At 41.6% G+C, this 23,155-nt stretch overlaps 1 protein-coding gene across 2 annotated transcripts; it reads right to left on the bottom strand.

The window, feature by feature from the left end:
* Window positions 1-751: 751 nt before the first annotated feature.
* ldlrap1a (low density lipoprotein receptor adaptor protein 1a) lies at window positions 752-22,229 on the bottom strand. Of its 2 annotated transcripts, XM_072447714.1 has the most exons (10): window positions 22,024-22,229; window positions 10,373-10,515; window positions 8,277-8,389; window positions 8,037-8,151; window positions 7,181-7,253; window positions 4,883-4,978; window positions 4,689-4,813; window positions 3,341-3,375; window positions 3,088-3,119; window positions 752-1,499 (listed from the first exon to the last, which is right to left on the bottom strand). In XM_072447714.1, the coding sequence occupies exons 1-10, from the start codon at window positions 22,106-22,108 to the stop codon at window positions 1,453-1,455; spliced, it is 864 nt and encodes a 287-aa protein (XP_072303815.1). In that variant the 5' UTR covers window positions 22,109-22,229; the 3' UTR covers window positions 752-1,452. The 2 variants fall into 2 exon arrangements, with proteins under 2 accessions (XP_072303815.1, XP_072303814.1); XM_072447713.1 differs by lacking the exon at window positions 3,088-3,119.
* Between the last annotated feature and the right edge of the window lie 926 nt (window positions 22,230-23,155).

Genomic DNA, 23,155 nt, shown 5'->3' with positions numbered 1-23,155 from the left:
TGCATGTTATCCATCCATCCATTTTCTACCGCTTGTTCCCTTTCGGGGTCGCGGGTGACTGGAGCCTATCCCAGTGACTTCGGGCCTTAGGCGGGGTACACCCTGGACAGTGGCCAACTTGTCGCAGGGACGGTGCATGTTATATAAAGGATCAAAATGAATATACACAAACAATTAAATCAATGTTGTCTCTACAGATGGTCAGTTTGAATCTTGAGCAAAGCATAAAATAGTATGACTAATAGAATAAATCTGACAATGTATAGTTTTCATTTAGTCTTTTGGACAATGGAATAAAATTGTGAATTGACGTCGCAGTTTTAAAAAGCACACACCTGTTAAAAAGCTCTGCCACGTCACAGTCTCTGCAAACAGTTTGAATGTTCTCAGTGAAAGTGTGATGGTCGACCAAGTCCAATCTCTTGCAGTGATTTTCCTGGTCCTTTTATTGTCCTTCCTTATTGTGTGTGATGTACGGCTGAACTGTCTTGTAACACACTTCTGCACATCAATCTCCCCAAAGGGCCATATAAAGCTGTCCTTTACGGTTCTGTTCAAGTTCAGTTCAGGGCAATTCCTGCAGTCTCAGAACAAACAACTTTTACCTTTCCAACGTTCCAATAACATCTTTTCTTCTTCATTTCCAAGTCATTTTCCTATAAAATATCTTTCTATAACTTGTACCTATGTTTGATATCAGAAGTTCTTTTGTTAAAAATAAATAAAAAAAACATGTTGCTTTCTCATCTTTTTCATTTTAATTCTGTACATTGCTGGTTTACTATAGTTTACATTGAAATGACCATTGCATGATCCAGGCAGCCCTTAACAGACACTTATCATACACAACACAATAGGCCTCTGCACTAAATGCCTATAAACAGAATATCTGAAAGCCCTTAGTACAAATAATTCATATAAATACAACTATTAGCGTCTGTCGATATTCACAATGACGTCCCCAATGTTTTCCTTTTCCTTTTTGCAAAATCCGATTGTCGTGTTATTCTTAAGGCCTTTCTGTACATAGTCTAAATTAAGTTCTACGTTTGTTTGTATTCATATAAAAATAATTATACAACTAAAAATAATTATAAAACTATACATTATGGCTAAACGGAGAAAACACTGATTATGAAATAAAGGATATAGACTTATGTGGTAGTAACATTATTGCTTTGGTGTGCGTGGCAGCCGCTTGTGCCAATTCTGTACTGTCCATGTAAAGAGTGCAACGAGAGTGGAGGAAGTCGAGCTACGCGGTTTTACTGTAGCCGCTTAAAACACAGTGACGCTCGCCGATTGGTTGTCGTTCCCGCTCCGGATGATGACGTGCTCGGTGCGGCGCTCAGAAGGCGAAGACGTCGTCCCCGAACGGGCTCGTGCAGTGGTTGTGGTCGTTGGCGTTAGTGCTGTGGTCCCAGTCGGGCTGAGCGAGCCAGTCCTGAGGCGTCACCCCAATGTCCAGGACCTGGGGGTTACTACGGGACACTGCCAGGCTGGGGACGAGGAACACAGTGGAGTCTTTATGATGTGCTTGCATCTTTTATTGTAATTTTCTTTAAGTTTGCAATCAGACGACTTTATTAATGTCACCAGTGGAGAACGTACAACAAAAAAGGGGAGCGATTTTTTAACAAAGATGAGCAAAGAAGAGGTTATTATGCCGTTGTTTTCAAAGTGCAATGTGCAAAAGGCATTTTAGGTCAAGATTGACAACTCGATAAACGGTTAAAGCTGCAAATCCTTAAAGAACTATTTTTTTTTTTTTTTTTTAAGTATTGAAACATAAAATATTCTGTCACTTTTTAATATGTTCACTGTAAAATGCAAAATTGAAGTAAAACTGCTTCGTAATAGAAACTGTTTTATTGACGTTTCACCAAAACAAATCAGTGGATTGTCATTTATGCATTTGTTTTTGAAAAGTGGCTACGTGACATTTAGAAACCCAAAATGTATCACTCGGAGTTGAAACGTTTCAAATAAGCGCAATAAAGTACAGGGATGTGGGCGGAGATAGGTGATAGACACAAACAGGGATTTTCTGTGCAATCAAGCCTCAGTTGCAGGACATTACAGGATTACAAACACATGCAGGAATCAATCGAAATGCAACTTTGAGTAAACTAAAGATGAGAAGACTGCAGAGATTAAAAAATGTATCATAATATGTCCCCGTTAAAAATTGCATTGCTATCAAAAATGTAATTAACACAGTATTTGCATCAAGGTTTGTGCAAACTAAGTGATTAGAGTAGAATACTGCTTTTTACGTCACTGATGATAGATTTAGTTTGATGTGACTTCAAGAGACACGAGGATTAAATACATTTTAATAAACACAGAAACGTGGTTGGTACATTACACCATTTTGTGCTAGAAAAACTGAGCTAAATACAAACTCCATGCCGTCTAATGGCACGTAAATGTCATTAACTACTTTTGACTTCCTTCTTATTCCCCTCAATCTCTCCTGGCATGCTTGTTTAGAGACTATATCTCTGGATCTATGTGGCCTTTTCAGTGTTTACCCACCGACTGCTCGGCCTCATTTGCAGAACACAAGTTTAAAGCCAGGATGAGGGTTGATGGGGTTTACCGGGGCATTTAGAACCCCGGAAATGTGGAAAGAATAAGACGATTTGTAATAAAGTTAGCCAGTTATTTGACATACTGCCGTACACTCTGCTACTCACACAGGTCTTTGTCCCAAACGGAATGTTATTTCCACTGCTACAGAGTGCTCACAGAAGACAAATTGACACAAGGGACGGTTATCGGGGAAGAAGATAAAAGCAATTTTTGGTGATGATTAAATGGGATAGGACACGGCATTTTTCACCCTGACTGAAATTCAATACGCTGAATAAGCTTTCTTTTTCAGATCCCAGTTGGCAATAATTGCATCTGGGCAAACCAATAAAGAATACAGAAAGCTATTTCACACTATTGAACCCAGCCACGAGTAACGCGGGTGACCTGCACAACAGTATTATTGGGTTTGGAGGGGATGGAATGAGCTGGATTAAGGTTAGTAATTAGGACTACCATACTAGGGCTAAGAACAGTAGCACTCAGCTTTACCTGCGCGTGAACCATAGCTATCCAGAGCACGGCTAGGAACAAAACACATCACATAAAGCTCACAAAGAAGCCGATTTGTTGATTTCAGCAACACTGTTTTTATCCACCACAGACAGGTTTGCAAATCTGCAGTTATGAAATCAGCGAGGTCAAAGTCACTAGAGGACAACGTTTGGCTTAAGCTAATGTTTGGTGAAAGAATCAAAGTAAATCATCAGGGATTTTCACACGTGAAGTCGTTAAAATATCTCACCTGGAGAAAGCTTCGTCCAAACCATCCTCGATTTCCTGAAAGCAAAGAAATGTCACGTTAATTTTTATTACTTATGATTAATATTGGCTTGTGGATTTCATTGGGACGCGTTCTTCTTGGACAAAACCAAACAGAAATGGTGGCAAAGTTGCACATTTATTATTGTGCCTATTGGAAGTGGAAGTCTGTCTTTTTTTTCACTATGGAATATACCAACATTAGCCACAAGGGGTCAGAGGAGAACGAGAGCTTTGGGACTCAAAGATTTAGCAATTACTCCTAAACCAGCACACAGACTTGAATGTTTTCCTCAACAGTGGAATTTCAATCTTCTGAAATTGTGTTTAACTGTGTATAATATATATTTACACTGCATGTCCCCCCCAGAGAAAAGGGTGATATCTTTCAGCTGCAACATGGTATTTAAACCCAACTCGATAAATCCTGTGGTCATGGAAAAGATGTCAGTGTGTTTGCTCGATGCCAATGATTTGACGCTTCTCAGAGAAAATATCTAAAACAGAAGCAGAAACTAATCTACAACAGATCTGAACTCCAGGTGATGCTGAAGATAGGAAGTTTGCACTTTGCTTTATAGTTACAGATTACATGCTTCTATATAGTTTCAACAAAAAACAAAAAAAAAAAAATTCTTGGCATATTTGGATCAGTTTGTTATAAAGACAACTTATTATTACTTTTTGGGGTATTTAGAATTCAACTGTAACATACTTTAGTGGGGATAGGGGGTAGGTGAAATCAGAAATTGTTGAGAGCACGTAAATGCTGGCTTACTCAAACGTGCATGAATCAAACAAACGCAGGTACGTTTATGGTAAAAGAACACCATAATAGCATAGTTACAAGCTCAGAAAAGTACATTTATAGAACATGTCTCTGCACTATGGCTGTCATGACACACTTTATAAATATACAATTATTGTGAGAAAAAACAGCAGGATTTTTCCCAATTCCTCAGACTGTGATGAAACAAGAGCGAAGTATAGTCTAACACATGACTATTCCTCAAGTTTATGACCAGTAAATGTGACAACAGACGGATAAAAAAAAAAAACGTTATATTTAGATGCATCTTCTAAATAAATAACGAGTTAAAAACATTTAACTTTGCTTCTAAAATAGTTGCGATTATAATTTATTAGTCCATACGATTAGATTGAAACCTAAATAACCGCGCTCATCGACTACGCCTCACCATCTTGACATCACTACTCTGCACCGCATCGATCGGCATCAGATTCTGCAGTCGCTCAAATCCCAAAGTATCGGCGTCGATACGCATCCGGAAATAGCCGGGACCGCTGCGTCTTTATTCCCCGACACTTACCCACTCCGGGTTGTTATTGCTCTCCTGAGGCCGATGGTTATCCAGCTGCTCCGCCTCCACGTTCCCATTGGTCTCCAGCGCGTTCCCACTGTCGTCGAAGTCCAGCAGGTTGTCTGTGGCCACGTCTGACGGAGCGACACGAGGGTAAGTCAAGAGCGCCGCTGGCGACCGTCCAGAACCAGGAGTGGACTCACCTGTTCCCTTCAGGCTGCCCAGGCTGTTGGACCGCTCCGAATGGGAACTGTTACTGGACTCGCCGGCTGAACCAGACTTGGCGCGCTTCCCTTTCTCTATAGACACAGGAGATGATGCACAGAACAGGCATTAAGTGTGGATTTACAATTAAAAAGGCGTAAACAAAAGCCATCTGCATATTTCAGATTGAGTTGGTATGACTCATTCTGTGTGATTACTACAAAGTGTGGGGGCTGGGTTCCATTGTGAGGAGGTGTTCGCTTTCAGACGAAAATAAACCGGGAAAGTTGTATCAGCTATAAAAAGGGAACACAAGTGATGAGGCGTCGTAACAGGGCTGCAACTAACGATTATTCCAGTCACCTCGTCATTGATTATGGTTTTGATTTGTCAAACTATTATTTTTATTGAACATCGACACATTTTAAGATAAGATAAGATAATCCTTTAATATCCACACAAGGGGAAATTTTCGTAAACACAAATAAGGGTTGAAATATGATGACTGGAGGCTTCTAGAAAGAGAATATTTCCAAATAAAGTGTATTATAGATTATGACAGTTTGATTACATTTTTTTTTAACATCTAAGGTCTTTTTGTGTGTTTTGGAATATATATAGTGATCAAAATAAAACTACTTATTATGGTCAACTAGTCAAAGTTTAAATGCATAACCAACATGAAGACCTAAGGGGTTGACAGACTTGTAACAGACTGGTTCTGATCAGGACAATATACAGTAAACATGTCATTTTTAATAAATTCACTTACTTTTACCCAGCTATCAATTCTGTACTGTATTGGTCACCATTATTGACGGAAGTGGATTGTAATTAATTATATATCATTAACATTAGGTGTAACGGTGTGTCATTATTTGGGCGCTGACATGTATTATAGAATATATTTGATAATAGGGTTATAGGCTTTGCTCTTTAATTATGTATTCTGAGCATCCGCTTTGGTGTGTTTAAGTGGCCACACCTATTCCTGAGACCACTCCCATTCAAACCTCTGTCACCCATTTGCCTGATGAAGGCCTAGTTGCCGAAACATTGCCTCTTCACCAGTAAATAAATTCACCTTGCAAGTAGAGCTGGGTTGAAATAATCAATTTTCCGATTTTTAAACGATTCACATATTAAAGGCGGTATGGACGATTTTTCGGCGATTTGAGAACGCAGGCGGAAGTGCGCATGCGCACTCCCCCGTGCGGACTGATACAACACACACGTGCGTTTGTTTATTAGCGCAACGGATCACATCGCTCGTCTCCTGTAGATTTCTGTCCACTTCTGCGTCAGCTCGAACTGTCTTTCTCCGTCTTCATTTTGCCCCGTACACTGAGGGAACTATATTATGATAGATCCATGTGCTTAGGCACGCGGAAACGTGGGCACGAGCCTGACGCGGCTGCAGGTGAGCGGTAGGTGCGTTTTATGTTTGATACGTGGCAGGACAAATGATTTATCCACGCCACGAGGAAATATGATAAAAAATTTGCTGAAAAAAAAATCGTCCATACCACCTTTAATGACCGATTATCGATTCGTACGTCCAAAGATCCAATTTTTTTTAAATTAAAATTCTTTTCTACATTTCACTCAGTGAACTTCAAGAAAGATAATCCAGGAGTCCTGAATTATCTTTCTTGAAGGTAGATTGACCCTTAACCTTTTCAGTCTTCCAGCCACCAGTAACTACCAATACTTGTAAGATTTGCTGTTTAATATTGATATAATACTAGTTTTAATGTGTTGCTTCTCTACACAGTCATGAAGTGAAGGAAACAGTTCAAATACATTTTTCATTTTTAATAACATTAACCCCCGGATCGAATCGAAATCGGATTGAATCGGAAATCAGATCGAAATCGGAGCGAATAGGATGGGATCTGAGAAATCGGGGAAAAAAAAACGATTTTGAAACGTAAAAATCGGAATCGAATCGATTCTTGAAATTTGAATCGAAACCCAGCTCTACTTGCAAGTAAGACAGTGTGTGGTTTTTTTCTGTTAATGCATAATAAACCAAATAAAGGTTGAAATATGATGACTGAAGGCCGTTTGATTTAATAATACCACTGTTTTTGTTCTAAAAAGGTCTTTTCATTTGTGTTTTATAGTCCAGATAATGATGATGATCAACATACAACTACGATTAGTCAATTACTCGTTGCAGCCATGGCTTCAGTAGGTTTCTGTCATCTGTGAAATTTCCAATCCAATTTGATAAACAACACAACAATTAATTACCAATAATGTTATTTCACTTTTCCAGGAACATCCGTGCCTACCTTCTTTAGCCACTTGCCAGAGTTCAAACGCTACAGTGAAGGCTTGTGCTACCGTCAGAGCAACCGCCTGGGCCTGGAGCGGAGAGAACAAAAAGCACTAAAAAACAACTCAAAAAGCCTGTCAACTGTGGACAAAACACCACTTCAGAGGCACATCTAAAGCCGCTGAAGGAGAAAATGTCAGAGCATCACTCGAGACAGCGGTCTGAAGTTTGACATTTCATTTGGACCGTTTTAAACAGACGAAAAAATAAAACCCTCTGTGACAGTTACTGGCAATTACTTGCAGATGGTTGATATTTTGTATGATAATTTGTTCTAAAATAAAACACTTTGTACAAAAACTGCAAGCAAAAAAGAACGACGGGATCCGCTACTTTCAATATTTTGAAGTGGTTCTGAAATGATTGTGGCATTTCAATAATTTCCTGTTCCATTTTGGTTCAGACTTTGTCACGTCCTCGTTTTGTCACTTTCTTTGGACCAAGTTTAAACAAGATTAGTCCATTAGTCCGTGCGCTATGCTACCTTTGTCCTAAAACCGCCTGACTTTCGGGAATTAATGCACGGTCATATTATCCCAGAGGAGGAGGCGAGACGAGCGAGTAAGATGAGAAGAAAAATGTCCTTCTCGATGTCAACGCTAAGCAATACAACAGCAGAAAAAGCGTTTGGCTTCTAGAGTTTCCTGGAGGAAGGAAGGAAGGGAAGGTTAGACCAGGGTAGGGCCTGTCGGACACAGAGATTAATGCGGATACAAGGGAGACTTGTGCTCACAAATAAAAACAAACGGCTCAAATACAAATGCAAGTAGTATCTATGATTTATGAATTTGTTTTGGATCTGCTGAACGTACCACTTTTCTTTTGGAGCAGAGGTAGGCGTGACATTCCAGCGTCCCGTTCAGAGTGTTTTGGGCTATGTATGCAAACACTTTGTCATGCAGCTTGTCCACAGTGCAGTAGGATATCCTGTGGGTCAAGAGTTCAGAGGTCAGACACACAGTGTGCTAAGTAGCCGGAGCTGGGGTCATGACCGCGGCTAGTTTGGCTTAGAATGTGAGCACAAATGGTGTGGAAGAATGCGGCGTGCGCACCTGTATATCGACACGTTCTCCAGGAGTTTGTCGGCGGCGCTGTCGTACAAGGCGATGCCATTTGGGGAGATTTTCAGAGAGACTTTTTGGGTTTTTTTACCACTGGCTTTGGCCTGTACACGAGAAGAAAATGAAAATAAAATAAATAATTGTAAAAATGTGTTATTTTCATCATTATCAAGCATCATCATCATCATCATCATCATCATCATCATCATCATCATCATCATCATCATCAATAATCATTATATTATCATCATTATAAATCATTATTATTATCATAATTCTTGTTGTTGTTTTATGGCGGTTGGCATCCGAGTGTTGCATTACCGCCAGACTTTATTCCTTAGACTGTTGTTGCTGTTGTTATTGTTTTATGGCAGTCGACAGCCGAGTGTCGCATTACCGCCAGACTTTATTCCCCAGACTTTATTATAAATCATTATTATTATCATAATTCTTCTTCTTTGGCGTTTTATAAGATGTAGAAGGGGGGGAGAGTCTAAAGAAAAAAAGTCTAGAGAATAAAGTCCAAGAATAAAGTCTAAAGAATAAAGTCCAAAGAATAGGTGGCGGTGATGTAACACTTGGATATCAACTGCCATAAAACACCAAAGAAGAAGAAGAAGATCATCATCATCATCATCAAATCCATATAAATGACAATAGTTATGATTTGACAAATGATAATACCTGATAACACCCTATACTTTATTAAATGGTGTTTAAACTGTCATGTGTGTCAATGTGTCTGTTGTAAGTACAATTTTGATGGAATGTCACTTATTGATGACTTATTCTTCACATTTCTTCACAAACTGCAACTTAAATATTTACCACAGGGACCATCCCACCAAAGAAAGTCATAATTCGGAAAAACACGTGAACCTGTCCAGAGTTTTGAAGGTTAACGATTTTTTTTAATTTTTTTGGAAAACACCAGCGTCACGAATCAAAGATAAAAAAAAAAATCCACCTTTGCCAATTAGTTCCAGGAAAGTACAGCAGGTTTTATATTAATCAGGATGAGTCAGTCGGAGCAGGAGGGAGACGGGTCGGCAAAGAGTGGACGACAAGAGCAGTGTTTGTGCCCGTCGTGTTGTGCCATTCGCCGGCGAAACAAACGGTGACCTAGCTGAGCAGCCAGTACGTACGTTTATGACGAAGGGGGACACGCATGCAAAACAGGGCAAAGTCCAGAACCGCAGGAACCGGTCAATGGCACGACCCGAGTTAAAATGTAATGCCGGTGTGAACATCTTTCCCAGTTCAATTACCAGCAACAAAAACATCTTTTAGTGTTTTGGCTGCGTGAAGAACCAATATTGACATAGCCAAGTTTGACAAAAAAACAAAACGCACGAGTAATTAATTCTAATGAAATACAGAGACGTGGTTGCACTTTTTCCTATAATTGTGTAATGATGGATGTAGTTCTCCTAAGGCCAGAGACTTAACGCTGGGGTATGTCATTAACTACAACGATGAGCTCATTGTAGCAGTACAAGTATTCATTTGCCCTGTTAATGGTAGAGATGTACTGTGTTTATTATGTGTACTTACTCTTTTTGCCCCACTGAGGACACGAATAAAGCTGTAGTCCTAGTGTGGTCTGCCTTTGTCGTTTTAAAAAAACAGGTGGATTGTGCGTTTTTACGACAATACATACAATGTTGTGGAATTTTCTCCTTAGCTGCATAGAAAAGCGATAAATGGCCAATCAGCTGTGGAAGTAAAATATACTTGTGGATTTTAGTGTCATTATTGCTATTGTGAGAAGAAACATCACGATTTTACGATGATTCACGACCAAACAGATGAAAGAAATCAAACTTTCTGGATGAAAAGGTAATGATATTGTTACATAAAAGTGCTTTACATGCAGTTTTAGCTTTTTGGGGAATAGATTGAACTGGAATGAGTCATTGTTGCTGCCTAAGATTGTCAAAAATTGTATTATTTTAGATATTACAGTTAAGTTATATTGTGACCTGACCATTGGAAGAACGCACGACTCAATGTCAGGAAATGTTTGTACCCGACACATTGTATTTGACTTTGTAATACAAGTAAAGCCAATGACACAAGGCTCTCACCGTGGCAATAATCCTCTTGACCGCTGCGGCAGAGAGTTCCTGACCCTTGGGCTGGTCGACTAGGGTCATGCCCAGGTGTCGAAGGTTAAAGGTCATGCCCTCCAAGATGGTCTCCCGCGTGTCCGTCCAGTTCTCTGGGAGCTCTGCAAACAGAAGCAAATTAGGACAATAAAACAGGAAGCCCGACCTGTGCGTTTAGTTTATGAACTTTAAAAAGGCTCAATATTTGTGTTTCGGGAGAGCTTTCAAACATACGGGGAAGAGGAAATGTAAACAAGTCCCAGTTGAACTTCACATTGCGCAATTTCAAGCCCTCTTTCCCGAAAAACAAATCAAAAACAGTCTTTCTAGGTCAAAAGTACTGCAATGTAAAGTCGATATTTCAGTCACTCAAAAATGTACAAAGCGCTGCATTGGAAAAACACTGTGGAAAAGTATAAAAGAAGAAATCATTTCGATCACACAAACTTTATAAAAAACAGTATCAGAATGTACAAGTCAACAACACATTTGGATCAATAAAACCTTAGCAAAAACATCCAAATGAACTAGTTTGTCTACATTAGTAAATTTATACTGAACAAGTCCTTAAATGCAATCTTTAGTGATAAAGCGCTCTGAAAAGACAAACTGTCATTCCTCCAACAACAGCACTACTTCCCCAGGAGGCAAAGTGAAGAAATCTGAAATCTGATGTTTATCTGTATAACATTTTACCACTTATAGAGCAACTCAGACAGCAGAAAAGCCAAAACCACCGTCTCAGATTCACCAAGAGTCCAGCCATTTGTTTAAACTCCAAAGGGACAGGAAACAGCTTCAGTTTTAATTGTGTTTTCTTTTGGTCAGATGTTTAAAGGGAAAATGATAAGGGATTTCAATAAACCACTCAGATCTACAGTCCTTTCACTACTTTGACACAAGTACGGCAAATATTAATCCAAAACAATGCCTTGTTGTTACACAAGAGGAACGTGCACATTTTTTTTTCAGATAAAGTAAATAAACCCCCCTCACCAAACTTTTCACCTCTGTCAACAATCAAAGCAACATTAAAAGCCTATTTTTTGTCTGTGCAAGCTATTATAGGAACACCGACATTGTAAGGTGCGCACAAACAACTCTCCACGCTCTAAAACAAAACCAGATGCTGAATGCCTGTGATTCATGATTAGTAAAAGGCAGCATTTCAGGGCGTGTGTGAAAGAATGAACACAGCAACGATCACTCCGGGGCACAGAGGCAGCTCGAGGTTTTATCAAGTTCAACCCTGACCTATAGCTTGTGTTTACATGGAAGAAAAGTGTTCAGCTGGTGGGGAGGGGCGGTATGGAGTGTAGAAATACTTGGAAATGTACTCTGGAAGCTCGTACTCCTCCGGGATGCAGCGCATACCTCACACTCAAGCAGACACACGTTCGCTCTCACGTGCAAAGGTTTCAAATGAAGCCCTGCCATTTGTCATGTCAGGGGATTTCACAGGCAAACACACATTTCAGACCTGTATTAAACTGAGGGAAAGAACAGCGGGAAAGAGAAACAAATGGGAGTCATTTTTGTTTCTACAATAAAGCAGTGGAATTATCAAAAGCAAGTTGATTCCTGTATTTTAATCTAGATTATTTACAATTTTAACAGGAGGCTACGGTCATTATAAAGTTGAAATGGTTTCGTCTCCCTCTAATATGCCACAATAAGCCTAAAACTCTCAAATCACGCTAATTACTCCAAGTATTTTGTAAAACTCCATGATTTTGTGTGTGTTTTTTTTTTTCTTTCAGATTTTGACTTACTGAACTTGAGTAAAATATGTAAAATAAATGTAAGATGTCTGATATTTAAATTGTAGACTGTAAATGAGGCCACGGCAACATTTTCTTCTACAAAATGCATTGACAAATTTTGGATTAAAAAAAGTTTCGCAAGATTTCAAACACAAATTTCATAAACACATGATGATAAGGCAAACAAATTAACCAAATATAGCTTTTACTGATTACAGTCGTAATGTTGATTTATTCTTGATTACAAAAACAGTGCACATGATGCTTAAGCAGTCCATGTTTCCGTTTGGTGTTTTGGTTTTCGAGGTGATAATCTAATGAGCCTCACATGAATCCCTCACTTTTGGGGTGTCAAGTTTCTGATCCGAGCGGTCACAACCTAAAGCCTGTCACCTGCACCAACGGTGAATCTCCCGAGCTGAACATGAGAAATGACCTGTCCACTAACTGAGAAAACGGAGAAACACTTGTACAGTGCGTGTCCTACGTCTGCAGGTTAAATCGCTGGCAACACGGATTCAGTTGTGATTGTACTAGTACCAAACTGTAAGACCACAATAATGGGTTAGTACCAGTGCATAAGGAGGGAGACGGGAGGGGGACGGGGGGCAAAGGTCGTTCCTCGTGACACGTGAAAAGGAAACAGCTGCATGTGCAAACAAGACCACAGAGCAGCGCATCGGCCGATCGTTTACTGAGACTCAAAAAGGGAGGGCAGCCAAGGTGAGGGTCTCGGGTGACACAGACCGACTGCAGCGGAAATATGGACTCCAAAGCCTAAAAGATACACGAAGAGAGACAATTTAATATTGAGCGAGACATAATACGCATTTCCATTTCTGAATATAATATAAAAGGTGAACTCCGGCAAGGCATTAAAAAGTTTTATCTCGCATTTCTTATATAGGATGGGATGTTCCATAGTATGGAACATCCCAGGAATGGCCAAAATAATCGATTATGGACGCCAACTAATTTGGTAATAGAATAATCGTGGACAAGGTCCAAAACATGTCAAGAGCTGAGAAAAGACGATTTATGACTGAAAATTATCTGCAATGTAGTGTATTTAATGAAACCATGCTTTTATCCATAAATACGCTCCACCAGAATCTTAAAAACGGCTTCACTTCAGCTTCATCTGGGTATTTTTTTTTTTTTTTTGCGTTCTAAAACAACCAATTGATAAATTTAAAGAATAATTGCTTGACTGATTGATTAGCAAAATTGTCATTTGCGGCCCCATTAAAAAGTGAACCTTCAAGTTTGTTGCTTTTTTTCTTTAATAAAAAGACAGTGTAACTATTGGTTGAAGAATTAATAGAACACTAGCAACAGCAACTAAACAAGAAAATGTGAACAACTTGGCTATGAACTAATATTAGAAAAAAACCCAACACATATCATCATTTAGGTAATAGTAAAACAATATATTTGGTCTTTGGTACTAGACAATGATGCGCCTTAAAGGTTAACATTGACGGACGACTGTACATTTCCCCTAACAAAGGCCTCTTTTCAACCACCATGATGGGACACACATCTGTCGAGACCAGCCTTCACATCCAGGCAGATTTATGCTCCTACACCAAACAGCCTCGCCGTAGCAACCGCCACCTCCCCTCCAACAACTTCACTCGACAACTGTATAGCCAAATAACCGTTTACACACAGCTACTGCCACTACTTTTTCCCACTCTGCTGAACTGGATAAGTCAGGAAGGCCGTTTCGAGGGAATTTATGGCCGGTGACGTCAGGGTTCTGCACAGAGGCAAACAAAGTGGGAAAGTTTAGGAGAGGATATGCAAAGTTAAAGAAATAGAACAGAGGGATTAAGGCTTGTGTTGTATATAGCGATTAACAAAAAAGAACAAATGCTAATCCCACCTACTGTTTCAACTAAAAACAAACCCAAATTACAACCGCAGGAGGTTCTTAATGTTCTTAAAAGCCTACCGAGATTTTCCATTGGGGATTGTTAGCGGATTGACCTTTGAGACACAAGAAGTATTGGGGGTAGAGTTGTTCCTAATCCAATGCCACGGGATAAATATGATATGCAAGGTTTAGGTTAAAGTGCCTATGACAGGTTAAATTGCTCATTGAACAAAATAAATAATTGAAGATTAATATATTTTCCAAAAGACTATACTCATATTTATCCTACAATAGCTCATTTTACTTCCTTTTTGTAATTTATGACATCACACTAGGACATTACCCAGCAACCACTGGGCCAGTCTCACACACAAATATTTGGACAGCACCTTTATTTTTGTAGAATTAATGTTTCAAAATGTGTCAAAAAAGTTGTTTCTTGTAAATTATGCATTACCTTTGGATGGAATGACTGTCCCTACAGTGTGATGTCACTTTCTGCAATTTTCCACAGATTTTTTCAACTTTTCTCCATAAATAACTACTTGGTTGTATAAAGCTATTTTTTTATTAACAGCAGCTATCAAAATCAGAAAATTGTAAAAACCCGTCATACGCTCTTAAATTAATGTATTTGTCCTTTGCATTTGACCCAAATGCAAAGGACAAATGTATTTTAATGTATTTGTCCTTTGCCTTATGACGATCATCATCGTCATAAGGCGCTGGTACAGCTGGCAGCCCGGTGTAAACGCTCTCTCTTCTTTCTCACACTTATTGTGCTTTATCTCCATTATTTTGTAAATATAGTTAGTATATTTTTTCTATTTTACTGTACGATAGGGACACGCGCTGGAATAGTTTTTTAATTCAACTGTTTTTGACTTTTTGGCTGGATTTGAGCGTTTTTCGTTGCGTTCGTTGTGTTGTTGTGACGTGAGCTAGCCCCGAGCGAGCCCACCAGCCCTCCCCCGCGCCCTCCGGCCGCGCTAAAGTACGGCGTGTCGTCGGTACACGTTTATATGAAAGAGGAACTTAACGAACGATCGGGACACGCACTGGAATCGCTTTAAATTAACTTGTTTTGACTTTGTTCGGCTGGATTGAGTGTTTTCGACGTGTCGTTGCGATGTGTCTTGGCTCTGAGTCCCCCGGCTCCGGCCCCGCCCGGCGCCGTACCGCGTTTACACAAAGGAGGAACTCATGAAACTGCGGAGAACAGTAGTCTTACCCGGAGATCGTCACGTTATCCCGGCGGACATCCTAAGGAAAACGCAACGAGGCAGACGAGCTGGACGTAAACTCCGAGAGAAGAGAGGAGGAAACAGGAAGTCGGTTCCCGCCGTAGTCATTGGTAACGTGAGGTCCCTTCAAAATAAAATGACGGAAATAGCGAGCCTCATGCGGTCCCAGAGGATGTATAGGGACAGCAGCGTCTTGATTTTCACAGAGACCTGGTTAACAGCAGAAATGCCAGACTCTATTGTAGGTTTGGACAATTTTCATCTGCTGCGGGCGGACAGAACGAGAGAATCCGGGAAGAAAAGAGGTGGAGGTCTGGCGGTGTATGTGAACACGAGCTGGTCCAAACCCGAACACTGCACAGTGAGGGAGCAGCTATGTAACAAGGATATTGAACTATTGGCTATTGGCATGAGGCCATATTATCTGCCCCGGGAGTTCTCACATGTGATTTTGATCGCAGTCTATGTGGCCCCGTCTGCCAATGCTGAAAATGCTTGTGAAGCACTGCTCTCCTGCACTTGTAGGCTGCAAACACAGCATCCACAGGCTCTCTTCCTCATCTCTGGTGACTTTAACCACGCTTCTCCCTCTTCTGTTCTACCAACATACACCCAGTATGTTACCTGCCCCACCAGAGAGAATAGAACATTGGACTTGTTTTTTGCCAACACCAAGGAGGCTTATTCTTCTTCCCCCCTCCCTCCCCTGGGCAGCTCGGACCACAACCTTGTACATCTGAGGCCTGTGTATGAACCCATCGTGCGCAGGCAGCCTGTGGTGTCCCGTGAGGTGAGGATGTGGTCTGCTGAGAGCGAGGAGGCTCTGAGGGACTGCCTCAGCACCACTGTCTGGACTGAGCTTTATGACCCACATGGGGAGGACATCAACACCATCACAGAGTGCATCACGGACTACATCAACTTCTGTTTTGAGAACATTGTTCCCTCCCGGACGGTGCGGTGTTTTCCAAACAACAAGCCATGGATTAACCGTGAACTGAAGGCTCTGCTGAAGGAGAAGAAGAGAGCCTTCAGGTCAGGGAACAAGGAGGAGCTGAGGACTGTGCAGAAGGAGCTGAGGAGGAAGATCAGGCAGGCTGAGGCCGGCTACAGGAGGAGGATGGAGGAGCAGCTGCAGCAAAAGAACATTCAGGGAGTGTGGAGGAGCCTGAAAACCATCTCGGGCTTCAAAATCCCCCCTGCCCAGACAGAGGGGGATCTACAGTGGGTGAATGATTTAAATGCTCACTTCTTGAGGTTTGATCAGTCACCCGCCCCTCCCCCTGCACAGCTGCATGCTCCCTCTTCCACAGCTGGACAATGCCCTGCATCTGTTCCTCTTCGCTTATCTGCCCCGGACCATCAGCTCCCCTCTTCGCCTGGACTCACCCATCCCCCCAGCACACGGTCCCCCTGCCAACCACTGACTGTCACAGCAGCACAGGTGAGGAGTGAGCTGAAGAGGATTAAAGTGAGGAAGGCAGCAGGACCTGATGGCATCAGCCCCAGGCTCCTTAAGTCCTGCGCAGATGAACTGTGTGGAGTGATGGAGCATGTCTTCAACATGAGCCTGAAGCTGAGGGTGGTACCACAGGTCTGGAAGACCTCCTGTCTGGTACCTGTGCCTAAGACACCGCGCCCCAAAGACCTCAACAGCTTCAGGCCAGTGGCTCTCACGTCCCACCTGATGAAGACACTGGAGCGGCTGGTCCTGGACCACCTCCGCTCCACCGTGAGCTCAGCCATGGACCCGCTGCAGTTTGCATATCGGTCTGGCATCGGAGTGGAGGACGCCGTCATCTCCCTGCTGCACCGCTCTCTCTCTCACCTGGAAAAGCCTGGCAGCTCTGTGAGGATCCTGTTCTTCGAGCTCTCCAGCGCCTTCAACACCATCCAGCCGCTGCTCCTGAGGGACAAGCTGGAGACGGCTGGTGTGGAGTATGACCTGGCAGAGTGGATCCTGGACTACCTCACAGACCGACCCCAGTTTGTGAGAGCCCGGAACTGTGTGTCTGACACTCGGACCTGCAGTGTGGGGGCGCCCCAGGGCACTGTCCTCGCGCCCTTTCTCTTCACCCTTTACACTGCAGACTTCAGACATGACACGGACAGCTGTGTCCTGCAGAAGTTCTCTGACGACTCTGCCATCATCGGACTCATCACGGACGACGATGACGCGGAGTACAGAGGACTGGCGCAGGACTTTGTGGACTGGTGTCAGCGGAACCACCTCCTCATCAACGCGGGGAAGACCAAGGAGATGGTGGTGGATTTCCGCAGACGCCACCCCACTGCCCCCTCACCAGTGAACATCCAGGGACGGGACATTAAGAGAGTGGACTCATACAAGTACCTGGGTGTTCATCTGAACCACAAACTGGACTGGACTCATAACACAGACGCACTGTACAGGAAGAGCCAGAGTCGGCTCTACCTCCTGAGGAGACTCAGGTCTTTTGGAGTGACGGGGCCACTCCTGAAGACCTTCTACGACTCTGTGGTGGCATCAGCCCTCCTGTATGGTGTGGCCTGCTGGACCAGCAGCATCACAGAGAGGGAGAGGAAGAGGCTGGACAGAGTCATCAAGAAGTCCAGCTCCGTCCTGGGCTGTGCTCTGGACTCGGTGCAGGAGGTGGGGGACAGGAGGGTCCTGGCTAGATTCACATCTATGCTGGACCATGAGTGTCACCCCCTGCAGGACACTCTGTCCGCTCTGGAGAGCAGCTTCAGTGAGAGACTGATCCACCCTCGATGTGTGAAGGAGAGGTTCCGTAGGTCTTTCCTTCCTGCTGCTGTCAGACTTTATAACAAAAACTGTTAGTACTAAACACCCGCAATACTGACCTAACCTAATACTGATGTGCAATTCTGTCATATGTGCAATTGCTGTTGGAATTCATGTGCAATTACTGTGCAATTACTGTGAAATTCATGTGCAATCTATGTGCTGTCGTGACACATATTCATGTGCAATTACTGTCGTGATCACATGCAATGGTATTTATGTATTTATTTATTTATTTGTCTATGGGAGTTTTTATTTATTTATAGGAGATCTTCTACTGAAAGTGTTTTTCAGACTTCCTATAAGTGATCTGTTCTTCTGTATCTACCTCTGTATCTACCTGCGTTGCACTAATGAAATTTCCCCATGTGGGACAATAAAGGAATATCTTATCTTATCTTATCCCTCAGTAACGCTCAAGCGACCAGTCTCAAGGATTCAATCTACAAAATCTTGAGGCAGGTTTGGTCAGGACTACTTAGATCAGAGGTGTTCAAACTACGGCCTGGGGGCCAAATGCAGCCCTTAAGACAATGTTTTCTTGGCCCTCAAAATGCAGTTTTCTTTACTCTGCAAGTTTGAAAGTCTCTACCATTATAACTGTCATATCTAACATTTAGGTGTAACAAAGACCTGATATTAAGGTTCTGAGACTATATTAAAGCGTGGATGAACTTGAAACCTTCAGCTAAAATAAAAACCTTTGATGAAAAAGGTTTGGACAGCCTTGATTTAGCTGGAGGATTACACTTTTTCATTCCAAATCTATAACAGCACTTGGCTTGCTTTTCCTCAAACCCTTAAAACAACTGTCAATTTCTATTTCTAACACATTTCAAACAATAATTTCAATTTTATTTGGAACAACAAGCAAGTCTCTCGGTTTATGACCGGAATAATTTCAACAAATGCTTCACCCAATACAGCTCAAATCATAATCCTAAATACTTTGCCCCTCGCCGCTTCCTTTTCCTGTTTATATACATAAAAGGACATGCAACATTTTCCAACAAATTACTAGCCTAAGTAGCTGGTATTTAGCGCTTCACAAAACACCCAAACGATTATTAGCCTTGTACACTGTAGCCCTACTCCACACTCTTGGCTTGTAACGTCTCCATTTGCTGAAGGGCACCGCTATAGACGAGTCCCTCTGGCTGGTCCTTGATACTGGCACTGGTCCACTGCGGGTTGTCTGGGGCGACCAGCACAAGGCCAGTGTCGGACAGAGAGGGGAGAGGGAGAAGGACCCTGCTGTTTGCCGTTTGAAAACAGAGCAGTCTCTATTGGGATGGATAAATGAATGCTGTCAACTGGATACGGCCCTCCGCGGAGCCATCCATCCTGGTTATATGCAAGAAACTGTATATTTTTTACACTGCAATGCTGATGGGTCGAGTCAACATGGGATTCTTGGTGCAGACCAAGTATAAACAGTTTTACAGAGGTGGTACAGGAGATGGTAAATTGTCATGTCTTAATGTGGTCACAGCGACTTCACTGGAAAGAAAAAGTAATGTTACGTAGGTTTTGAGAAGAATTGTCGATGGAACAAGTCAAACAAACACAAAAACATAATAAAATAAGAACGTATTTCCCACAGGTTCCTAATAAAGCTAGAGCACCATATTTAAATTGTTTTCTATATAGAGATGTAAAGATTATTCGGTTAAATCTATAATCGTGAATATTCAGGTCACAATATAAATTGTAAGAAAGAAATTTTGCTTTTACATATTTTTGCAATTAAGTATTTTTTATCCAATATAATGTCCAAAAAATAGATCTAAATATAAATTACTTTTCTTATCTGGTTGTTTTTGTCACATTTTGCATTCTGAAAGTTCCATTTTGTAAAGTCAGTCACACTCTTAATAAAATTAAAGATTTCACTGTTGTTTGATCTCAATAATTGCGAATAATTGTTTCAATAATAAAACAATTTAATAAAAATAATTGTGATTCCCCCTCACAATAATTGTAACACTAAAATGTTATATTGTGTATTACACTTTTTGGAGTATAAAGGTCTTCTACCGATTAAAAAAAAAAAAAAAATGTAAAAAGCCAAAAGTATAATTTTTTGGGGTTCAGCTTGTTTTTAAGACTAAGGAGGACCACCATAATCTTAAAAATGTAAGGGAAATACTGTTTTTTTTCCAACCTTAAATTTCTTAATTATTTCCAATACATAACTTCTAAAATATATAAAAGATGTGCTGTGTTCAACTAATTCAATCTACATTTTGTATGGATTGGAAAAATACCTCGATAAAAAGACAGAAAAATTGAAATTTTGTGTACATTAATTGTTTTGAACTGTACTCTCTTTTTGGGTTAAAGCTCATCGTCGGTTTCTCACATGCAGCTTACAAATACAAACATCCGTTGAAAGTGGGTCAGTGCAAAGAACATTAACTGGACTAACCGTACGAGTAAATCTGGAGATTCAAATCACATATGACCCAACAGCTCACTCCCTTTGACCTCGCCTGCACATTGGTGGAATATTTCAACTAATCTTCTCAGTTACAAGCAGCGGGAGACCTTTTTTTTTTTTTTACAGTAAAGTACACTGCAACTCCTAATGAGCCAATGGAATCCACAGCAGAGCGCCCTGAACTTGAGTTGTGGGGGCAGCGCACTGAGTGACCCACAGCATTCCTCCATTGTCTCGAGCTGGTTACAGGCTTTTTTGGCTCTAAGCTCCTCGTCGTCGTCCCCCCCAGAACTTTATGGGACGGATCAAGTGAGATTTACTTTACAAAGTGGCCCTCGAGTCCCACAATGAGCGTCGGAGTGGCCTGAGCAGTCGGAGAGCTCAGACCCCTGCCCCGCTCTCCACACACAAAGCTACTGGAAGTATCGTCGTTTTCAACTTGAACCGCTGTTAATCTTCTCAAGTACAAAATGTAGTAGTAGAAAACATTCCAATAAACAGTGTCCAGGGCAATCTCTATGGACCTGACCCAAACTACACATGGTATAGTTGCCTGGGAGTTTATATATATAAAAAAAACAAAAACTAAACTATTTATACAGAAAAGTGCAAGGAAACCGAGTATTTATTTGTAAAAAAAAGCAGATTGAACTCATGATTCATTCCAAGATCTTCTTCAGTCTTCAGGTATTCTCCTTTTCGCTGTTGTTCCTAATAAATCCTCATAATCTAAAACAGAAATAAAAGTGTAGACGAACATAAAAGTTGATCAACGAAGACGCACTCGACCGATTAATCGACTAAAGGACTACGGCCCTAGTGTCCAGAAGACTACACTTTGAACCTTTTCTACCACAATATCTTTGTCAATCAGTCTAAAAACACAAATAAATGAGAAAGTAGTGGATCGGCAGCTGTTCGCCCACCAACCAGAAGGTCAGGAGTTCAATTCTCATAGACTACCAGCTTACTGCCATTGTGTCCATGGGCAAGTTTGGAGTTTGGACATGGCAGCTTATCGTTTAGGCCAAATTAGTGTTAAGAATACATGATAAAGTTAAGTTTTTCATGATTATAATTATGTGTTTTTGCTTTTTTGTGTATATTCTTCCCAGCTACAACATCAATATTCCATGTTGTTGTGAGGAAGATTCCTAGAGAGTTGAGCCTGCCTGAAACTCATGCTGTTATAACTTACAGAACCTCATGTCTGCACAGAACATAATCTTTATTTAGCTCAGGCAAAAAAAAGCATTTCTACCGGGAAAATCTGTGAATAGTAGGAAACCACATTTCAAAACAGACTGCGAAAAATAACTACCAAACGAGCGCTCACTGGGGAGAGAGGGTGGTCCAACTGTGTAGTCAAGACAAAAGATCAAAGTAAAAGACTTACAAAAACACCCAAACTAGATTAAAAACACTGAAAACAACACGCTTTATCACGCACGGGCTTAACACAGCACCCGGGCAAAAGTGCACCAAAACAAAAGTTTCCGCGTGTTGAAAACAGTCTTACTTCTGTGTCTGCCCGATGTCCACGACTGCTTCGCCATGCTGGGGCTGCGGATGATGGCTCGCCCTGCCGACCTGAGCGCATCCATGTCGGCGTAGCAAAGTGCAAAGGGAGGCCGGTGGGGCGAAGGGTCCGAGGCGGGTTGTGAGTGTCGTGAGGTCGGGCTGGACTGTTGATGGAGCTGTGGATGAACCACCGCCGCTGCTGTGGTGCTGCTGTGGCGCCTTCACGTGCGCTCAGGAAACTCCGCTATTTACGAGCTGTGTCCGCACGTGAGCGAGCCCAGCTGAGAGACGGCACGGAGGCGCGTTCAAGGGCGCCCCGGACGTTTCACGTTCACTAACTTTGTTTAGTGTTTATTTGGTCTGTTTGAGTGTTTTCTATGTTTTTATATGTTGGGTGAGATGAAATGAACTACTACCATTAAATTGCATGTGTGTTTAACAGGTTTTGGTGACGTTTTGTCACTTTTGACATGTAATCACGTGGCTCAAAAAGGTCAATGTTGATGAGGATCCCATACAAATACATTAGTAGCAGTGAATTTGTTGTACTTTTAGTACTTTAGTACTATTAGCCGTAGTAGTTGAGGTGATAAATAATAGTAAAAAGGCCTGTTTAATAGCCATTTCATCCACCACCACACCAAAGATTATTATTTTTTTTGCCATAAATTGACTATGGTTGCACTTTTTAAATGCATTTTATTGTTATTTATGCTTTTACGTTGTATTTGGCTCGAGCCATGGAATGGAATGGAATGCGAGAAGCCATTGTTCTCCCCTGGTTTCTTCTTCATGGTTTTCTGCCACAACTCGGGCATTTTTGACCCCCTGAACATCGATGAAAAGTCACGCATGGGGACATAGACGCGATCGGCTCGCCCCAAAATAGAATAAAATGGAGCTTGCGAGAACACCCGTCGCAACAGCGCCACCAAAAAAGAAAAAACATGAAACGCTTCATCTTTGGCCTAGACACATGACACTTGGGACAGTGATAGAGCTACCTTTGACGAGTAAAACACACCTGGCACTATTGCTGTATGATAAACAGGAAGTCAGCCGTGTTGAATCGAAGAGGCGCCGCCACGTTTGACGTTTTAATTTTTTTTTATCGAACTTGTCCTAGGTTT

Source organism: Eucyclogobius newberryi, unplaced genomic scaffold, assembly GCF_026437365.1.
Source record: "Eucyclogobius newberryi isolate DKJ021-1_F unplaced genomic scaffold, fEucNew1.0.hap1 SCAF_16, whole genome shotgun sequence".
NCBI classification, from domain to species: Eukaryota; Metazoa; Chordata; class Actinopteri; order Gobiiformes; family Gobiidae; genus Eucyclogobius; species Eucyclogobius newberryi.
This window is presented reverse-complemented; position numbering and strand designations above follow the sequence as displayed.

Bases quoted from the DNA above. Each gene is read 5' to 3' on its own strand.
- ldlrap1a (XM_072447713.1), bottom strand. From the start codon at position 22,108: ATGGATGCGCTCAGGTCGGCAGGGCGAGCCATCATCCGCAGCCCCAGC. The intron at 7,254-8,036 runs GTACGTTCAGCA...TCTCCGCTCCAG, and splicing joins TCTGCTCCAAAAGAAAAGTG to GCCCAGGCGGTTGCTCTGAC. The intron at 3,376-4,688 runs GTAAGTGTCGGG...CTTTGCTTTCAG, and splicing joins GCAATAACAACCCGGAGTGG to GAAATCGAGGATGGTTTGGA.